Genomic DNA, 18,842 nt, shown 5'->3' on the forward strand with positions numbered 1-18,842 from the left:
TTCTTACTATCGGGGCAATAGAACTCTGTACCAGGTTTGCCAGAGAGATTGTAGAGTCTCCATCCTTGGGTATTTTGAAAACTGAAGTGGCTCTGGTTGACCCTGATTTGAGCAGGGAGGTTGTACTAAACAATTTCCAGATGTCCTTTCCAATCTCAAACATTCTGTGATTCTAAAATCATAGAATAGACTCATAGAATCATAGAATAGTTAGGGTTGGAAAGGACCTTGAGATCATCTAGTTACAACCCCTCTGCACACAGTACTCCAAGTGGGGTCTCATAAGAGCAGAGGGGCAGGATCACCTCCTTTGACCTGCTGGTCACACTTCTTTTGATGCAGCCCAGGATATGGTTGGCTTTCTGGGCTGCAAGCACACACTGCCAGCTCATGCTAAGCTTCGCATCAACCAACACCCCCAAATTCTTCTCTGCAGGTCTCTGAACCACTTCCCCACCCAACCTGTAGCTGTGCCTGGGATCGCCCCAACCCAGGTGCAGGACCTTGCACTTGGCTTGGATGAACTTCATGAGGTTGGCAGTGGCCACCTCTCAAGTGTATCAAGGTCCCTCTGGATTGCATCCCTTCCCTTCAGCGTATCAACCAAACCACACAGCTTAGTGTCGTCGGCAAACTTGCTGAGGGCGCACTCAATCCCACTGTCCATGTCACCGAAAAAGATGTTGAACAGGACTGGTCCCAACACCGATCGCTGAGGGACACCAGTTGTTACCCATCTCCATTTGGACATTGAGCCGTTGACTGCAACTCTCTGCGTGCGACCATCCAGCCAATGCAATACAGATGTGAAGAAAGAGGGAAAGAAAAATCTGTATTCACCAAGCTACTGGTTTCTGATGCATTTGCCTAAACATAACAACGTAGTGCCATTTGTGATAACATAAGGTGCAAATACATCCATAACTGACATACATGCCACAGGAGCTATTTTCTATAGGAAACCAGGCAACGTAACAAAAAGATATCTGAAATTACACCAAAAGCAATTATAAGGCAACTATATTGAGACTCAATATCTATGCTAGTTTGCCTAAACACTCTTTATAGAAAAATATAGACCCTGCTAGGCTTGATAAGAACGTAATAAAGGAATAAGACCAATGGTCTGTCTTGCACCATACTTTGTGTGGGCAGTGGGAGGGGCTATATATGAGAAGTACTTTTAGCTCCTAAGTTAGGTATCGGAACTTCATCAAGCAGATTTCATAGAGAAGTTCCTATGTCCCACCACAGGTTATGAATGAAGGCTCTAGTAAGCAGCCAACAGGTACAAGTGTTAGTTCCAGACATTAATGATGGAGCTCAGCTCCATATTATAGTTTCCTGAATTTGAATGCTTACATGTAGAAATCTAAAACTTTATCCTAAGTGTCTAAGCTCCCTTTTTAATTTCTTGATCAATAAAGCTTTAATTTCATCTTAGAGCAGGTTCCTAAAAAAAGGTTGGCTAAATTTCACTCTAGAGTCCATTTACCATATTTCTACTGTGAAATAGGAGTGTAATAGGAGCTCAAATACCAAACTCATATATAGACATTTGGGATTAATTTAGCTCCAGAATGTAGATGCTACTTAAAATACCCAAGGTTGCCTACCTGTTGTTAACTGCACTGCCTTCTTTCACTTTTGATATCCACATGCAAACACCTTAAGCACCCCAGGATATTTTTAAACTGGTCTTGCACACCAATTGTTAGGCAGCAGCAGTGGGGTTTAGGTTGAGATTCATTCAAGAAGTTAGCAAATTTAGTTAACTAAGTGCAGGTGTTATATATGTAACCTCTCTGTGTACCTATAAGTCATTCAGACATGAGTTAGGTAGTCTGAGCTCCAATTGTAGTCAGTGAAGACCTAGTCAGTATCATAATTGAGTCTAGACACCCACTCAGTTGGGTGTCTAATTCAATGTGAGAGGCATAGTTTTCCAGACTGTATTGACTAGATTGTCATTGTGCATAGGGGAAGCTTAGACACCTAAATTTAGCTGATTCCATCAAATCCAACCTTTTGTGTGAAATGAATCCCAGCTATTCTTGTTGCTAAGGGAATACTCTTATCTTTTGGGAGATTTAACAGTCTTTCTTACCTACCTGCACATAACATTATTCAAAAGAAAATGAATTTTTTTAATTTCTTGCCTCATTTTTACAGTACTAATTGAATACAAATACCAATTTGCATACTTTCCTTTTCCTCTTTTTTGGTATAACTGAAGTTAAAACATCATATATTTTAATGCATAGTCCTAAAGAAAAATTTCTAATAATATTTTTGTTCTATAATCAGTTTTTCTTCCACCAAACAACCACCAAATATTGTGTGGTAAACAGTATAAGTCTCATGCCATTTTGAAAAATAGCACATCTTGAAGTGAAGATTTTGCATTTTGACTGTCTCTTTAAGAATGTCCTTATGGGACATTCATAAAAACCAGTCATGGAATATTGAGTTCCTTCCTTAAAGTAAATGGCTTGGTAAGATTTTGCTTTCCAAGAAGGAAACCTAGTCCTTCAGTAGAAAAAAATGTGTTATCTCAAGAAACATCATTAGATTTCAGTGTCTTCAGATTTGACTTAGTCTTGTCCAGAGACTAGGTATTAATTTTGTTTATTATGCTTATTTTATGGCTTTGCAATTTTGTTTTTATCAGATTTTATGTTTGCTTCGTTGTAAATCTAAGGAGATATCCATGCATATGAAGGGAGGTTCCCTGAATAAGATCTGAGAGTTACCTGTTATATAGATAATGAATATTCTCTTTTCTTTCAAATATTTATCTTCCCATGGAATGCTTAATGTTTCTCTGCATAGACTTCATCCGTTTGTCTTAAACAAGAGGAGAAGGGGAAGGAAAAATGAATGAAGTAGATTGAAAACAAATAAGGGATGACATTTACAGTCTAAAACATATATAAGTAAACCTTCTAGAAATAGGAATAACAGTCAAATCTTTTCTTAGTCTAAAGCTTTATCCCCTTTCATACTTATGCAGGTAAATACATGTTAGAATAAGACATGTAGGGAGAATGAAAATAGTAAAAGAATACTTATTTTGTTCACCCTGCACAGCATGTTACATTTGTTTATTCTTTGGTTGCAAGGTGAAGGCATGCCTTCCAGAGAGAAGTCATCCATAAGCGAGCTAACTTAGGACACATTTACCTTTGGCAAGGAAAGGGAAAAGGGAAAGAAGGGAAAGCCTGAAACCTTGGGGTTTTTCCCATCTGCGATAAAATACATAAATAAAGACATAAATAATACTTTCACTCTCACGAAGGTTAGAATATTTTTGCAGCTTTAGCAAAAAGATTTTCAATATAAAACCCATGTTACATCACCACAAAAATTTTAAAAATATTATTCTTTGCGTAGTAACGTCTGGTCATCTTTAGGAAAAAGTAGAAATAAATATTTTCTTGCTTACACCTACATAGTATTTTTATACCTTAATAAGTGTGGTTATAACTACATTAGCAAATAATATACAGAACAGTAAGAACAGACCTGAGTGTGAAGCAGCTGGTGCTGAGGTGTTTACTGTGTATATTCCTGTAGGGTTTACTCTGAATGTGTGTGGTCCCATGGACTGAATGCCCATTAATTACTGAGGAATAATTCTGGTTTCATTTCATCCAAAAGGAATCCCATCCTTGTGCTCCAAAGGGGTTCCACAACACAAAGCCAAATGTTTCAAGTGGAGATGACTGGGAAATTCTTGTCAGATGTACACTCCCAAAAGTCAATGTAGCCATACTGTTTAGTAACATATTTCTTTCCCAATGGGCCTACTCTCCTATCATTTTAAAGAAATCTAATTACTGAACTATCATCTAAATACTGCATGCTTAAATATTCTCAGCATATTTATGGTGATTTTAAAGTTCTTCACCCTGAAAAAAAACCACAAAAACGTCATTTTCAAGATAAAACTTGGAATTAAATTCTATGTGCCTACTATTTAGGAGAAGGATTCTTTTTGCTTGCTTGGTGATATGCCCAATTACTCTTTTAGATTAGATCTGTGTTATCTTCAAGGTCTAAAGAAAATTTTTAAGTTCACTGAAAAAGATTGAATAACTTCTTCCTTTTACTTTAGCCCTATGAAACAGTACTGAAGTATTTTATAGCATAGCTGCATTTATGGAAAAATGTCATGGAGATAGCTATTGAAGGCGTACTTTAATATCAAGTAAAAGCACCAGTTACAAATGATTCATCCATCTAAAGTAACTGAAAAAATATGAAAAACTTCTTAACATTATAATCATTGCATATTTCTCAATCCAAAAAACTCATGGTGTGCATGTATATCGTTTTACATGTCCTTTATTTTTTCTTATGTAAAATATATGTATGAATGACTGACATTACAGTGTGATGGAATAATTGACCAGTTTTGATGTTTAGCTTTTACTGAATATTAACAAATCTTTTTCTGTTAAACAGCAGTGGTCAATTACTGAATTTAAGGGAAAGCAATTTGGTAGTCAAAGCACATAAGTTGTTGCAATTTAAAATGTATTTTAAATATGCAAACACATATTTCAATATTGCCAAAGACTTATACTGTAACACAACAAAGGCATAAAAAATTTATTTTCTTTTCAGTAGGTAAACCAATACAATTTGGGTGTTTTAGGGTTTTCTTTTTTTTTTTTACATATTGGGTTTGCAAAACTATAACAAAAGAGGCTGGTTTTAATTGGTAGTGTTATTGTAAGGCTCCTGAAAACCCAGCCACTTACTAGTTGTGAGTTTGTATGTGATCTGGCAAGCACAGCATAGTCATAAACTAATGGATTGTAGCTAAAGTTGTTCAGTAAAAATGTGTAGGTGGCTAGTAGTACTGTAGTGTTACCAGCAATTTTAAAGTCATTTGTAGGTTAGCTTGTGAAATTAAAAGTCTAATAAAAAATTTCCCTGCACTGCTGCCTTTTTCAGCTGATTTAACTGCAGATTCCTTGAATCACTCAGAAAAAGAACCAAATGACTCAAAAATAATCATCCATACCACAGTGAATTCATTGTTTGAATGATAGTTTCACAGTTTATATATTTATTTTAATGAGAAATTAAAAGAATAGTATGAGGTAATTCGTTTGTGCCATTACTCCAGGTGTTTGTTTGGTTTTTTTTTTTATACTATGCACATCCTTTATTATTGCTTCATTATGAATGGAAATCATACATTTTCAGTTGTAAGTAGACAGTTAATAATATAAATCTTTATTTGCATGAGCGACTACACTGTTTAGAGACACATGAAAAACACTTTTTTCAGAAGACTGAAAGTATCTAACATGTTACAGATGAATATAGGTCACTGTGCCAGGTGTAAAAGATAAATATAAGATAAATATATGGATATCTATGCATACTGATATGCATTGTTTTAACACATTGAGCTAGGGTAATGAGATGTTCAGGTAATCTAGATGTTTACTAATGATACTGACCTTTGGCTACCCAACTTCCCTTCAGCATTTAAAGAGATATCATGACTGATCTTAAAGATGGATATAGTTAAAAATAGCCTAATGCATCGGTGCTTATGTTCTCTTGATACTCTGTGCAGTTTAATCAGACTCTTATGGTCACTTTTTCAAGAAATTCTATGTAGGAGCCCAAGCTCACGAGCTCTATTTATGAATAAATGGACTTCTGCGTTAGGCATAGGATGTCTGTGCAGTTAATCTCCCAGAAACCTAAAAAAAAAAAAAAAAATTTTTACACATGCTTGATTCTCTAGCCTATAATATGAGTCATGCCTTCCAACAGAACAAAATACTTTGGTGTTAAAGAATGTATTTAATACTCACCTTCTGTCCTGAAAGTCAAACAGCATTTTTGAGCTACTTTCTGTGTAAATGGCAAAAGACGTCATATCAAAAGAGGGAGACAGAATGAAAAAGACAACTTTAGAGAAACTTGTGAGTTTATCCATATTATTTTGCAAACAATGACAATGTTATTATAAAAAAGTTATAGCTTGCAAAAAGTCTGGTTAAACAAAAAATAATGAAGAATCCTAGAATAGCCAAATAGCAAGCTGTTTTTCATGCTTTATTAGCTTTTGGGCTTAAGATCATCAGGTGATTCCACAAAAACACCTGAATAAATAAATCTTTATAAAAACACAATGCAAGTTAAAGAAACATTTAAGAAATAAAAGCATGATCTATTGGAAGATATCTTAGCACAAAAGAGACTCATGGGCCAGAGTCTTCCATTTTTGGAGGAACGTTTTCTGTGACCTTTTATAAATTGGTATCTCTCGCTTGCTTGTTTGACCAAAATTATATTCCACTCTTCTGTCTAATTTACTTCAACTGCTGTGAGTCATCACACACTAAAAGACTAAATCCTGGGGGCACTGTATGTTGATATCTGTCTATATCTCATTTCTTTCATTTAGAAATCAATTATGTTTGGGTTGGTGATAAGATAGAGTGTATTTGTCAATGGAACAAGTCCAAAAGTGATTGTTGCCTACTCTGTTGCACAAGTGCAGGGAAAGAAATGGAGAGAGATTAGACTAGGATTACTCAAAAGGCAGAGAAAGGAATGTCTTGAAAGGTGATAGTAAGCTGCCAGCTGGATATATTATGCACAACAATGTAGGCATGGTATATGGGAAATGGAGTGCAGGGGTAATAACATTGGTACAGGTAATTTTTCCATCTGCATTGAAACACTTTACAACTGCTCTGTGCTGCTCAGAAAGCTGCTCTATTTATGGCTCAAAAATGTCCATGAATCATTCTGTCAGCTGAAAAATCTTCAAGGGAAGAATGCTTGTCCTCAGAAGACTGCAAAATTCCAGAACAAACTAGAAAACAACCCAAATTGAGAAAGAGAGCACTTAGCTGGGGGAAAAGATGAGTGCCATATTGCTTCATTCAGCCTCCCTCCTTTTTGGTCTTGTCAAATGTATGCTTATAACAAGATGCCAACCTATTCAGTGTTGTATTCTGCTACAAGGTATGTGGCATCTCATAAATCTGGCAGTTCACTGACAGCAGTGTTCTACTTTTCTATCTTGCCCATTAAAATCTATTTAATTAGGTTGAGGCTATTAGATCTGAGGAGCATGTCTAGACTAGCCAATGGTGTTAAACTGTCATGGTGCCAGATGTAATGCTTAAGAGCAGATAGAACTGACCTCTAAAATATTGAGGAAATACTTGCACATTGTATGTCTCTCCTAAGCTAACAGTAGTGTAAGAACAGTGTTTTGGTTTTATTTTGTGGGTTGGTTTTTTTTTTTTTTCTTTATATATATGTGGTATTACTTCCTCAAAAGTCTACAATTTCTATACATTATGTTCAGTGCATCTGAAATTAAAGTATAATTCATAAGCAAATAAATCTCTAATGTGGCAAGCGTAGAGTGGTATATTCAGTCTCCGGAAAATATGATAAAGATTCAAAAATACTGTTGTGGCTTCTTTTAATAAATTTGGCATATCTTACTTCTTAGCCCAGATTAAATAATTGGATCATGTAAATTATCTTAGGGAATGAAAAAAGTTCAAATCTCTTTTCCACTGGAACAGATACTTGACTATAAACTGGAGCTTAGTGTCTACCTAAGTCATTAGGAGTGTTTCTATTTTGATGGAGTTTATTCCACAGCTTTGATAATTTGAATCAGCCAGTCACAATCAAAAAGCGTGGATTGGTATAGCTAATTTATGTTCCTGGATGATACTCCAGTAACATCCCAGTTTAAAATAGCTGAGAGGCAACCAAGTGAAAAAAAAAAAAAAAAAATTGAAAATAATCTTGAGCTTCTTCCTATAGTTGAGGATCAGCTTTACTGATAATCTGCCTTCTGAAAGGTTTGTCAGACTAGGCCATTGATCTGTGTATTAAAGGGCCAAACTGCAGGCAACTTGAAAATAGTGCTTTCTATTGTAATAGTTGGTTGTTCTCAATAATAGAAACTGGACATTTTTAAAGGGGAGAGAAAAGCAGAGATTTTCATCATTGGGGGTTTGTTTGTTTTTTTCAAGGTGCTGCCTGTTCAGGCAACACGTGAGAAAAGTTGTCCTTAGTTATCATCATAAGCACATTTGTTTGATGGTCAGGAATGAAAACTTAATTAGTGTAGACATCTAAACTTCCAGCCATGTGTGCACAGACATACATGGATTTTTCTCCTTCTGTAACAAATGCCTTTTAAGGAAGCACCAGAATTATCAGCTAATTTTGAAGCACTATGTTTATTTCTAAGTCTGTTTTGCATAGTATGTTCTTTGATACACTGTACTAATAAAGTAATTTCTATTCAACCATACAAAGTGTAATAAAGAATGAGTATCTTATCTAATGCTATCTCTTGTTTGCTCAAATCTTTTCATTAAAGTCTCTTATAAAACTTTACCACTTACTGTCATTTCAACTCTTTCCAAGTAACACTTTTATACCATAAGGGTAAAGACATACCAGTTTTATCTTCATTAACATGTTATGTGGTAAACAAATTTGGCATGCAAGAATTTCTCTGTGTTAAGACTAATTCAATCATTAGACTTACTTTTGCTGCACTACAAATACACATTTCAACCTATTGAATTTATTATCTAATATCTGTGGATAGCGATTAGCAGTTTTGCTCATTATCAGTCTGAATCTGCTACATAAATCCTGGCCTTAAATTGTTAGCGTGATTGATCTCTGAACTTTTTTTAACCTTTCTGGCTCAAGTGTTTCAACTAGATTTTTAAAAGATAAATATTTCATTTTTCATGTGTAAGCTTAACTGTAAATCAGAAAAATATATGAAAGATTCTCTGCAACTGCATAGAAAGATCGTGTCTCTTTACTCAGCCTGGCTTTATTTATGAAACAAGTGTGTACATTTTTTATTTCATTAAATACTCATATTTTTCAACCTAATTCACCTAATATTTTTTGCCCTTCCCTCCTCCTCCCTTCCCCCCTCCCTTCTTTTAACTATATTGGATGTGGTGTCCAGGATTGTAGGGAGATGTATTTGGTGCAGGTGCCCAAGCGCTGGCAGTGGGGGCTTCAGGGTGACATCTATGAGGAAAGGCTGGGGCTTCCCCGTGCTGGACACAGCTGGTCCCAGCCGGCTCCAACCAACCCACCACTGGGCATGGCTGAGCCCCACAGGCAAGGAGGTCACATCTCAGGGAAAGTGTGTTTGAGAAAGGGTAAAAAATATTCTCTGGTGATGAAAAGTAAGGAAAGGAAAAATGTGAAAGAAACATCCCTGCAAACATCTCAGTGACAGAAGGAGGGAAAAAGGTGCTCCAGGCACCGGATTAGAGACTTCCCTGCAGCCCCTGGAGAAGACCACACCACAGCAGTTATGTCCACACATTAGGAATGAAGGACTGAAGTTGAGCCTGGAAAAAAGTGGGGAGTGAGACAAAGGTGTTACTTTTTTTTTTTCCTCTCTCCTTTTTCCTCACCACCCAGCTCTATTTTCGTTGCTAATAAATACATTAATTTTCCCCAAATCAAGCCTATTTTACCCATAACAGTAATTGTTAAGCAGTCTTCTCATCTTTGTCTCAACCCACGAGCGTTTCTGTCGTATTTTCTCTCCGATCTTGTTGAGGAGGGGGAGTGAGAGAGCGGCTGAGTAGGCATCTGGCAGCCTGGCAAGGTCAAGCCACCACAGGTGGTAGTTTATGCTAGTTGCCTAGGAAAATACCCTCAAAGTTTAGAGAAAAGTATTATACTTTTTTAATATAAAAGTATTATGAGAAGTACTCATCTTTGCCAGAGAAGATCCCAGCTAAAACATTATGACCAGTTTTTAATCTATACCACATTCTTTTAATTTCTAGCTTTCCACTGTCTCAGTTTCTGTTTTATTTTCCTGAGGATGCTCTAGTCTGTCTAATCCATACTTACATGTAAGAAAAATTTGTCATATACTACCTCTGTGACATTACCATGCTTATATATGTGAGGAATTTTGGCAGAAAATGTCACAACTCTTCTTAGTCACACATAACAAACTTTTGAGTAACTAATGTTTTGAATGTATATGTATTTGGATTTCAGAGAAGGATTCTGTCATGTCACTGAGGCTACTCTCATAAATATAAAATTTCAGAACAGGATCTATGCTGAAAGTATTGTTCTCTCCCTGCTTCCACTTGAGGTTTTGTTCAAGCCTTTGCTTCCGCAACAAAATCTTTCCATGTGGAACATGGAAAATTTCTCCTAAAATAGCTGTATTATTCTGTGTTTCCATCTAAGAAGACAAGCTTCCTTAGTGACATACGAGAATATTATTGGAGTCATAAAGCCAAAGATAATAAGCTGTGCCTCACCTATGTTATGGTCAGCAGAGAGAGGCAGCAGCAAGAAACCAGAATCTGTTAAACACAGATTGTTTTCCTGATTTCTTATATGAAGAAGCCATAGAAAGTCTAAGACAGTCTGCCATTCCAGCTCCTTAAAAGGGCTGTAACCATACCATCCAAATAAAACACGTCCACAGTATAAGGTTTTGCTTTCCATACAAGCAAAAGTGAGCTTGGGAAGAAAACCCATAGCATTTGCCAGTCCAATTCTGCTCAACAGACGCTCTTACAGGTTCCAAATGACCTGTGCTGTTCTGTCACTCACCTCATTTACACTGTGTCCCAGAGATTTTGAAGACAGCTTTGCAGAGTGATAGAGTATAATAATGCTTTGAATATTCATATTATTTTTTAAACGATGTTTTTCCTTTCAGTTCTTACAAAACAACAGCTATAAACAAAATAAATACATGGTCACCAAAAGGTATCTGAAACATTTAACAGTGCTACTTTTTTTGATTGACATCTAGCTTTATCTTAAATACACTACGGTAAGAACCTCACAGATCAGAACAAAAATGTTGGGTTTTCATACTTGTGGCTTTTTTTCTGGAAACAGAGCAGGAGACGCTGCAGATGCTTTGTACTGTATTCCATTTCCCTCCTTCCCCTCTCAGCTATAATATATTGCCATTCTGAACAGCTTATTCAGAAACTATGAAAATGAATTCTGAATATTAAATTATGTATATCTAAACCTGAAAAATGTGTTTTAGGAAACCCAAGGGTTAGAGTCTCTCAATTCACATTGCACAAAACTTTTTTTAACCCAACAATACCATTATCATTTATTTCCAGGTGAGTATATTTTACTGAATGATGTCTGTATTTGAAAAAGCTTTTTTTCTTTTCCCCCCCCTAAAATTACTGCCCTGACATACAACTGTGAACAGCTTAAAAGGAAAAAACTATAAATAACTGTCACAGAATACGTTGATGTTTCACAAGGCTTTGCTTGCAATCATTTTTTCAAAATACTGTTTGAGACTCTGCTTATGTTTCCATTATAGAGAGACTCATTCTCTGCTAAATAGTGTGTGGATCTTTTGTCCCTGGTGCTTGATTATTTCATCCTTTGGATCTCGTTGAATAGTCAACTATGTAACATGATTTCAGATAACCTTTGAAAATGGTTTTTCCTGATGTTTGCTATGCAAGACCTGTTCTGCAAATGCAACCAGTAGCACTCTTGAGATGGGTTTTGGTTTGTTTTATTTTGGCTTTCTTTGATTCCCAACCCCCCCCCCCCCCGCCTTTTTTTTTTTCCTTATCTGACTACAAGGCATGTTTAGGAGTGTAAGCCCACAATTGCTTATATCACTTCCACCTTCTGTCTGTACAACTGGAAATCCAGATGTAGAATACAGTGACCAGAATAAAGACATGAAAAAAAACCCCAACAAACCAACCCAAAACAGTGAATAAGAGGTAAATGGAGCAGGCGACCAGGTTTCCTGATGTTAAGAGAAAGCCTCGACTCATAATGTTGTAATGCATCCTATGGGTCAGTGTCTCAATTTTTATGCAAACTCTCTTGGTACCTAGTCACCTATTGATCAGGAGTATCTTTTAAGCATATATATATAAAGTTGAACTCCACAACAGTGTTTTTATTAATACCATAGTGTAGCTAACCTGGAAGATGTTTTCTGTCTCTCCAGAAAAAATCTTCAGAGGCAAATTCCTAAATGTATAATCTTTCAGAAAGGTTCTGTTTAGCTGTTTGAGCTTTCTAGGTAGCTTATGAACTCTCAAGATATCTCCTTTCCTATCAACTGAACCTATTCCTGTTAAATAATTTCTTAGGATATAATACTGTAACTAAAAATAATATTACATCTGTCATAAATGCAGTTGAAATTCTAATTTGCTTGTGCTTTCAGGATTTGGTGAACTTGTTGCTTGATTACTATGTCAGTTCTGTTTTTACATGAGGTGTTTCTGTAGCCAAGGAGAGTTCTGCCATGACAGGCTAACTTCTGGTAGAAGATTGACTGCACCTTTTGATCTTCATGGTATTCCTCAAAAAAGATAAATTCTAAGCCTTACAGGTAGAATAGTTTCTGACTCCCAGCAAGCAGTTAAAATTGGATAATAGCTTATCTAGGTCTGATACATGATGATGACTACATAATTCCCTAATTAGAATTACTTAGAGTGTGGGCTTAAATTAAGTTCAATATTCATTTCAGTTAAAAATGCTATTAAAATAGAACAGAATCTAGAAGTCAGTAATTTGAAAATCATGATTCTTGAAACTAAGCTTTCTAAATTGTTGTTTATTGCTTCATCTGTTTGAAATTTAGCTACAAAGGAGGGGCACTAGATTCTAGGTTACTTAGCAAAGAAAATTTTTTTCACATCCTGCTGCTTCTTTACAGAATTTTGTAAAGTACAGTGTTGTCTTCATTGAGACCAGAAACATCCTAACCATTGAAGATGGATGATAGTGTCAGTTGAATTGTGGTGCGTGAAAAGTACTTCTTTAACCACTCAAAAGCATTATATAGAAACATAGCTCATGATGCTAAGAAACAGCATGCTTGCCTTTGTGGTAAGCGCTAATGATCAAAACGAGAGTCCTGAAGATAATAAAGATACTATATCTGTGACTACAAGTTATGTGAAATTTCTGTATTTAGGATATGTTGAGGAGAATGTGTCATATGTTTTATTCCATTCTGATTTTAAGTTTGTCCTTCTCCCTCACCACCCCAACATTGCATGTGTGTGTGCGTATGTATGTATTCCTGAGGTTCGCTCCTTTGAGTATAAAATAAAATAAAAAGTAATAACACTGAAAAGCCGATGGGCAAAAATTGATTCATAAATGAGAAGGTGGCATTCATCTCGGCGCTCTTATTGGAAACCTAAATCTCAGTAAATTTGTAGCCTAAGGATACAATGGGCTTAAAGGATTTCTGTCTCTGAAGAAAAATTAGAACGCCTTTGAAGTAAGGTAAATGGAAAAGGTTGTTTGGGCAAACGTAGAGCTCTAGCACTATTAAATGTTAAGCACCATCAGGGGGTATCTCAGTCATTAACAAGAATGGCATGTTGAAGATTGTTTCAAGCAGGAGAAGAGTTATGGATGGCTATGTGGAGGTGGCACAATGCCACAGGGAAATTATGTCAAGCAAAAACAAGACTTTTTTTTAAACTTATTGTGGGGAAAAAAAAGTACTGAAATAATGTCCTTTCTTTAGGTACTTTAGAATCTTTTCCCAAAAATAATCCTATGTTGTCTTTTAAATTAAGCAAATCTAACTTTGAAGTTCATGTACAACCTTATGCATACTAGTCCTGCTTGATCTTTGGCATATTTTGTGTTCACTTGCCGTGTAACTTAAGCACCTACTTAATCCAAACATAAGCATGCTCACTTCAAATCCAAGTTGTTAGCACTCTTGACTGACTTGGAAGTGTTTTATGGACCTTGTGTGTTAGTTTTGTATATAATTAAAAGGGATCTCAGGGGTTCTGGAGGCAGCCAGTAAGTTAAGCTATCTGGTGTGAGAATAATGTGTTGCTATCTAGGGAAGGAGAGATTTAGGAGCCAAGCTAGGATCCCTGTTTCAAGCCAACAGAGCTTGAGAAGTGAGCAGACATGAAGTGTTATATCTCTAGGCAGTAGTTACCAGCTTTCTCATTACGCTAGCACATCCTCCTGTCTGCTCTGCAAAATGGCCCTGAGATTAGAAGCTCTGCAGGAAGCCAACTGTGTTCTCACAGTTGGAAATATGTTGTTAGGGTGACAGCAGTTACATGGAAAATGGGTATTAAGATAGTCTTCAGCATCAAGAATATTTTGCTTTCCCAGTTTGCCTTAAGGTATTGCTTAGAGAGAATATCAGGTAGTGTGGCCTGTGTTGTAATCCTATTTGAGAATAAATAGTGAGAAATGCCATTTGAAGTTTATCTTCTAATGTGTAGTGTACAATAAATTTTACTGTGGGACATTGAATTGTACTGTGGGAGGATATTTTGCTCGTAGAGTGATCTTTAGTTTAATACGGAAATACTCTTCCATATCTTCACCACTTCCTATATAATTTGATATCACATAATATCCTTGCAGCTACTTGTATTGGGCTTATGTGGAAAAGTTTGCTACTTGGGGCGGCTGCAGATGTGGCTTCTGTGAGAAGATGCCAGAGGCCTCCACCATGTCAGGCAAAGCCAGTTCCAGCTGGCAACAAGAGGAATACCACTGACTAAGTCTGAGCCAATCAGTGACATTGGTAGTGCCTCTGTGTTAATGTTTAAGAAAAGGTAAAAAAAGCTGTGCAACAGAACCTGGAGAGAGGAGTGAGAATATGTGACAGGAACAGCTCTGCAGACGCCAAGGTCAGTGAAGGAGGAGGGAAGGAGGTGCTTCAGGTGCCAGAGCAGAGACTCCTCTGCAGCCCATGGTGCAGATCATAGTGAGGCAGGCTGTGCCCTGCAGCCCATGGACATCCACAGTGGAGCAGATATCTACCTGTAGCCTGAGGAGGACCCCATACTGGAGCAAGTGGGTTTTCCCTGAAGGAGCTGCAGCCTGTGGAGACCTCATGCTAGAGCAGACTCATGCTGCACCGGCTACTAAGAAGGAGAAAAAATGACTGCTGTAGCTGAACCCAAGACAGAATCCACCCCTTATTCCATACCATTCATGTCATGCTCAGATCCCACATTTTTCAATATACCATCGATTTTGTCTCATATATATATGTACACCCACACCCACACACAAAGAGAGAGATATCATTCCTTAGTCCATGGACCAATCCCTATAAAGTTGCTGAATTCATCCAGTCCATGATGTCAGGCTCCATCTCTTGTAACAGTCTTTCAGGGTAGCGTTGGATTATTGCCTGCTGATGACACCACCAAACTCGTCTGGTCACTGCTGAGCTTCTCTGGTTTCGTCAAAATTCATTCTTTGTTGGGGTGATGATTGGAGGGAAGTCAGGGTCTGTTGCTGGTGACCTGAAAATATCTAGCTGGTGGGCTATAAAAGTGTTTTAAATCCCCTTGACGTACACATCGGACTTCCCCATCTTCCCGCATTACCCACCCAATTATATCCAGGTCCCTGAGCAAAAGCGACCCCACAAGTGGGTTTGCCTTTACCTGAAGAAGGAATAACCCAGACTGTCTACCCCAACAAAATTCTTTATGTGCACCACAGGAACTTTATCCTCCTCTACAGTACGTAAAAATTCTGGCCCAGCCCTGTTGGCACATCCCCTCGTGTTGACCAACCAAGTGGCTTTTGGTAAATGTGTATCCCAGTGTTTGAAAGTCCCACCACCCATTGCTCTCAGTGTAGTTTTTAACAGCCCATTGTACCGTTCGATTTTCCCAGAGGCTGGTGCATGGTAGGGGATGTGATATACCACGTTACAAGGTCTTGTTTTTATCTTGCTGTTACTGTACACTGGGATTTTAACTGTTTGTTTGGGGTTTTTTTCATAATCCTTACTTTGGATCCTACCTAAAATATAATTGTGGTACCTTTTATAGTATTCTGGGGTATGTTCAATCCCGGAGATTTCATCATCCCCTTAGCTCTTGTCTACCCTTCTCCATCACTTTTTATCTGAAGCAAAATGGGAAACTATTCTTACCTTTTCTTGTCTTTGACCCACTTGTACTTTACAGATACTTTAGACCAGATTATGGATACAGTTCTAGGTACAAATTCCGAGATTACCATTTTTTCTACAGTGCTAACACCATTTGACAATAAGAGAGCTGTTAATAGAAACAAAATCACACTGTTACGCTGACTGAAGTATGATCTATCATAAAGCACAGACGCAGTGGTTCCAGGTCTGCCTGAGACTTAACTAATGTCAACAGCAGAAACATCAGTCCTGAAACAGGTTACAGACAAAAGGAGAAAAGTGCTGGAGTCTGACCCAGATTACCACACATTATCAATTTTATCAGATGAGGTGCAACTACATGTATCTTGATACCTTCTCTACTAAATAAGCACCTTATTATTGATAGTTGTTATTTAGAGATTTAATTTATGTAATTTTCATTGCCAACTAAGACTATAGAACTGAATTTAAAGTCCTGTTGAGAAATGTGAATAAATTAATGAAAAGAAATTATCATTGTGTTTAATTTATATTGATACCTCAATTCTATCATGGTCTTTTAATAGTATTAAGGAAGGAAAGAATCCTCTTGGGATACAAGTAGGAAAAAACTCATTAACAACATTATTATTGAATGTTACACGTGTTAAGAATATGTAAACCCCTGGTCAGAGTAATACATGAAGGGTTAATACAACTTGCAGTGTAGTGGCAAGATGCTGGGTGGGTAAATGGGACTTCATTGACTCATTTTTCATCTAACTTTGTTCAGAAGAAATTCCATTTCAAGGAATGGACGCAATCTCAGAAACTGATAACATAGCAAATCTATGTAATCATGCATATAGAAAACTAATGTAGTACTTTACTGGATTTGCTAAGCTCTTTTTGGTGACAAAGTCACTCTACAATTCTTAACCAGCTTGTTCAGGGTATTTAATGTCTTTAAAACTCGTTATTCCTATTTCATATTTAATACAAGCCTTAGAGTTCAGACACTAAAAAGCTCTGGAAGAAAAAGATCAGTTTCAGACTAATATGTTACTCCACTAATCTTACAAAAAGAGATCCAGGTGATATGAACTTTTATACAGTTTGCACTTAAATATCCACTTGGCAAGAGGAATTAAAGATAAAGAAATGTGTGTAAAGCCCTGAAGTGTTGGGTTCATTCCTTAACTAGAAGTTTTAGGCTACAGATTTAATGCATAGCTTCTGAAAATGTTAACTATCATACATATGAAGGCTACTTAATTCAGATTTAACAGTAGGAGTTTTGGAGGCCTGCCACATACAAAGTAAAGTGAGAGAGGTAAGCACTCCCTGATGTTAGGAGGAGCCATCACTCAAAATCATTTCAGCCTAATTTAAAACCATAGATTTGCACACTGAAATCTTATGGAAGATTTGTGTTTCAGTCAAAAGTTTTCATTAAACCCAGAATAAATCTTCCCAGTTACAGTATCTATGTATCAGCATGAGAGATTTTTTGCTTTGTGTTTTCAGAGTTTAAATAAAAATGCCTGGTAAAAACCAATTGAGGCCATTGCCCCTTATGGGATTTTGTTAAACTGTGGTTTTTGAATGTAAAGGATAGCAATATGAAGACGTTATAACAACGTAATATCTGTTTCTTCCAAGCAAGTATGATATTGATTGACAATGAAGAGCTGTAGAGCAAATTTTGAATTATTTATTACGAGTGTGACAAAATTAATTTTTTAAGGGATAAATTTTGTCATCATTTATAGTATTGAAGTTCTCTGGAATTGGACATACTCAATAATGGCAAAATGAAACTGTCAATGTAAAAGTTTCACATGGTTCATGTTTTGAATAATGAAGATATTCTTGTGAATAGAGTTTAAAACATAGATCATGTGTACAGGAATCAGACACCACAATTTTTTTGAACAGTTACACTGAGATCAATCTTTAGGTAGTTGATCTAGGAATAAACAAACAAAAAGGAAAATTTAGGCACATGTATTTGATGGGAGGGTACATGATTATGCCATTTACAGTTCAGTTTTCCCAGGTTTGGATATAGACAGCAGTTGGAGCGTTCCACGGTTCTGTTACTCTCTCCTGTCTTGTATATCATAAATCTCGTTATGTGGCTAACCATTAGCTAACACAGCTGTTGCCCTGCCGAGAACTTAGGAAACAGCTAAGACATATACCTGAGCCCAGAAAATGAGTATCCACAAACTGTATGTATCTCATACTAACAAAGAACAGTATTCAAGAAGTTGGTATGCTAAGAAAAAGTATGTCCAAGATCATGAATGGTCAGAAAAAAGATTTTGCATGTCACTAGACTTAATAATGTCAATTTGTGATTCAGATTAAATCTGAGGCTGCAATTCACAATTGAAAATAGAGTTCTAAGATTAAAAGTAAATAGCTTCTGTGGACTTGAACAACTATCTGGAGCATTAATAATGGTGAGGAAAGAAAGTAAGGAATGTTTGCTTTTCAGGCTTTTACAAATAATAGTCCAAAAGAAGTGGGATATTAGAGTCTTGTCCTACCCCAGGAAACCACCTCTGCCTTCTGTGGCCTTAGAAAGACCACTGAATACATTAAAACCATAAAATATAATATAGAAAGAAAAGCTTTAATAGAAGCACCATCCTGTCCTTTTCCTGCTCCTGGAATATTTTCCTGCTTCAATGTTTATCACTGCATGTGGAAATCTGTAAAGCAGAGAGGAAGAATAATGGAAGGAACTGGTCACGTATAGTAGAGAACAAATGCTTTCAACTACATAAGTGGAGAGAACTGGTGCAATCTTCTCTGAGTGCAGAGAAGATGCAGCAATTGTAGAAAAAGGGACTTTTATAGTGTACCTTCTTGGAACATATATTGGACAACCCAC

The 18,842-nt window shown here is 36.7% G+C and overlaps 1 protein-coding gene across 4 annotated transcripts in view; it reads left to right on the plus strand.

The window, feature by feature from the left end:
- The window catches only part of PCDH9 (protocadherin 9), a 779,374-nt gene that overhangs the window by 469,590 nt on the left and 290,942 nt on the right, over window positions 1–18,842 (plus strand). The window contains exon 4 of one of the 4 annotated variants that reach the window (XM_030476039.1): window positions 437–455. The exons of the other annotated variants lie outside the window; for them this stretch is intronic. Within the exon in view, the coding sequence (XP_030331899.1) occupies window positions 437–444 (8 nt within the window). The 3' untranslated portion in view covers window positions 445–455. Of the gene's footprint in view, window positions 1–436; window positions 456–18,842 lie in introns of those variants that run through there. 4 annotated transcript variants of the gene reach the window in all.

Source organism: Strigops habroptila, chromosome 2 (genome assembly GCF_004027225.2).
Source record: "Strigops habroptila isolate Jane chromosome 2, bStrHab1.2.pri, whole genome shotgun sequence".
NCBI classification, from domain to species: domain Eukaryota; kingdom Metazoa; phylum Chordata; class Aves; order Psittaciformes; family Psittacidae; genus Strigops; species Strigops habroptila.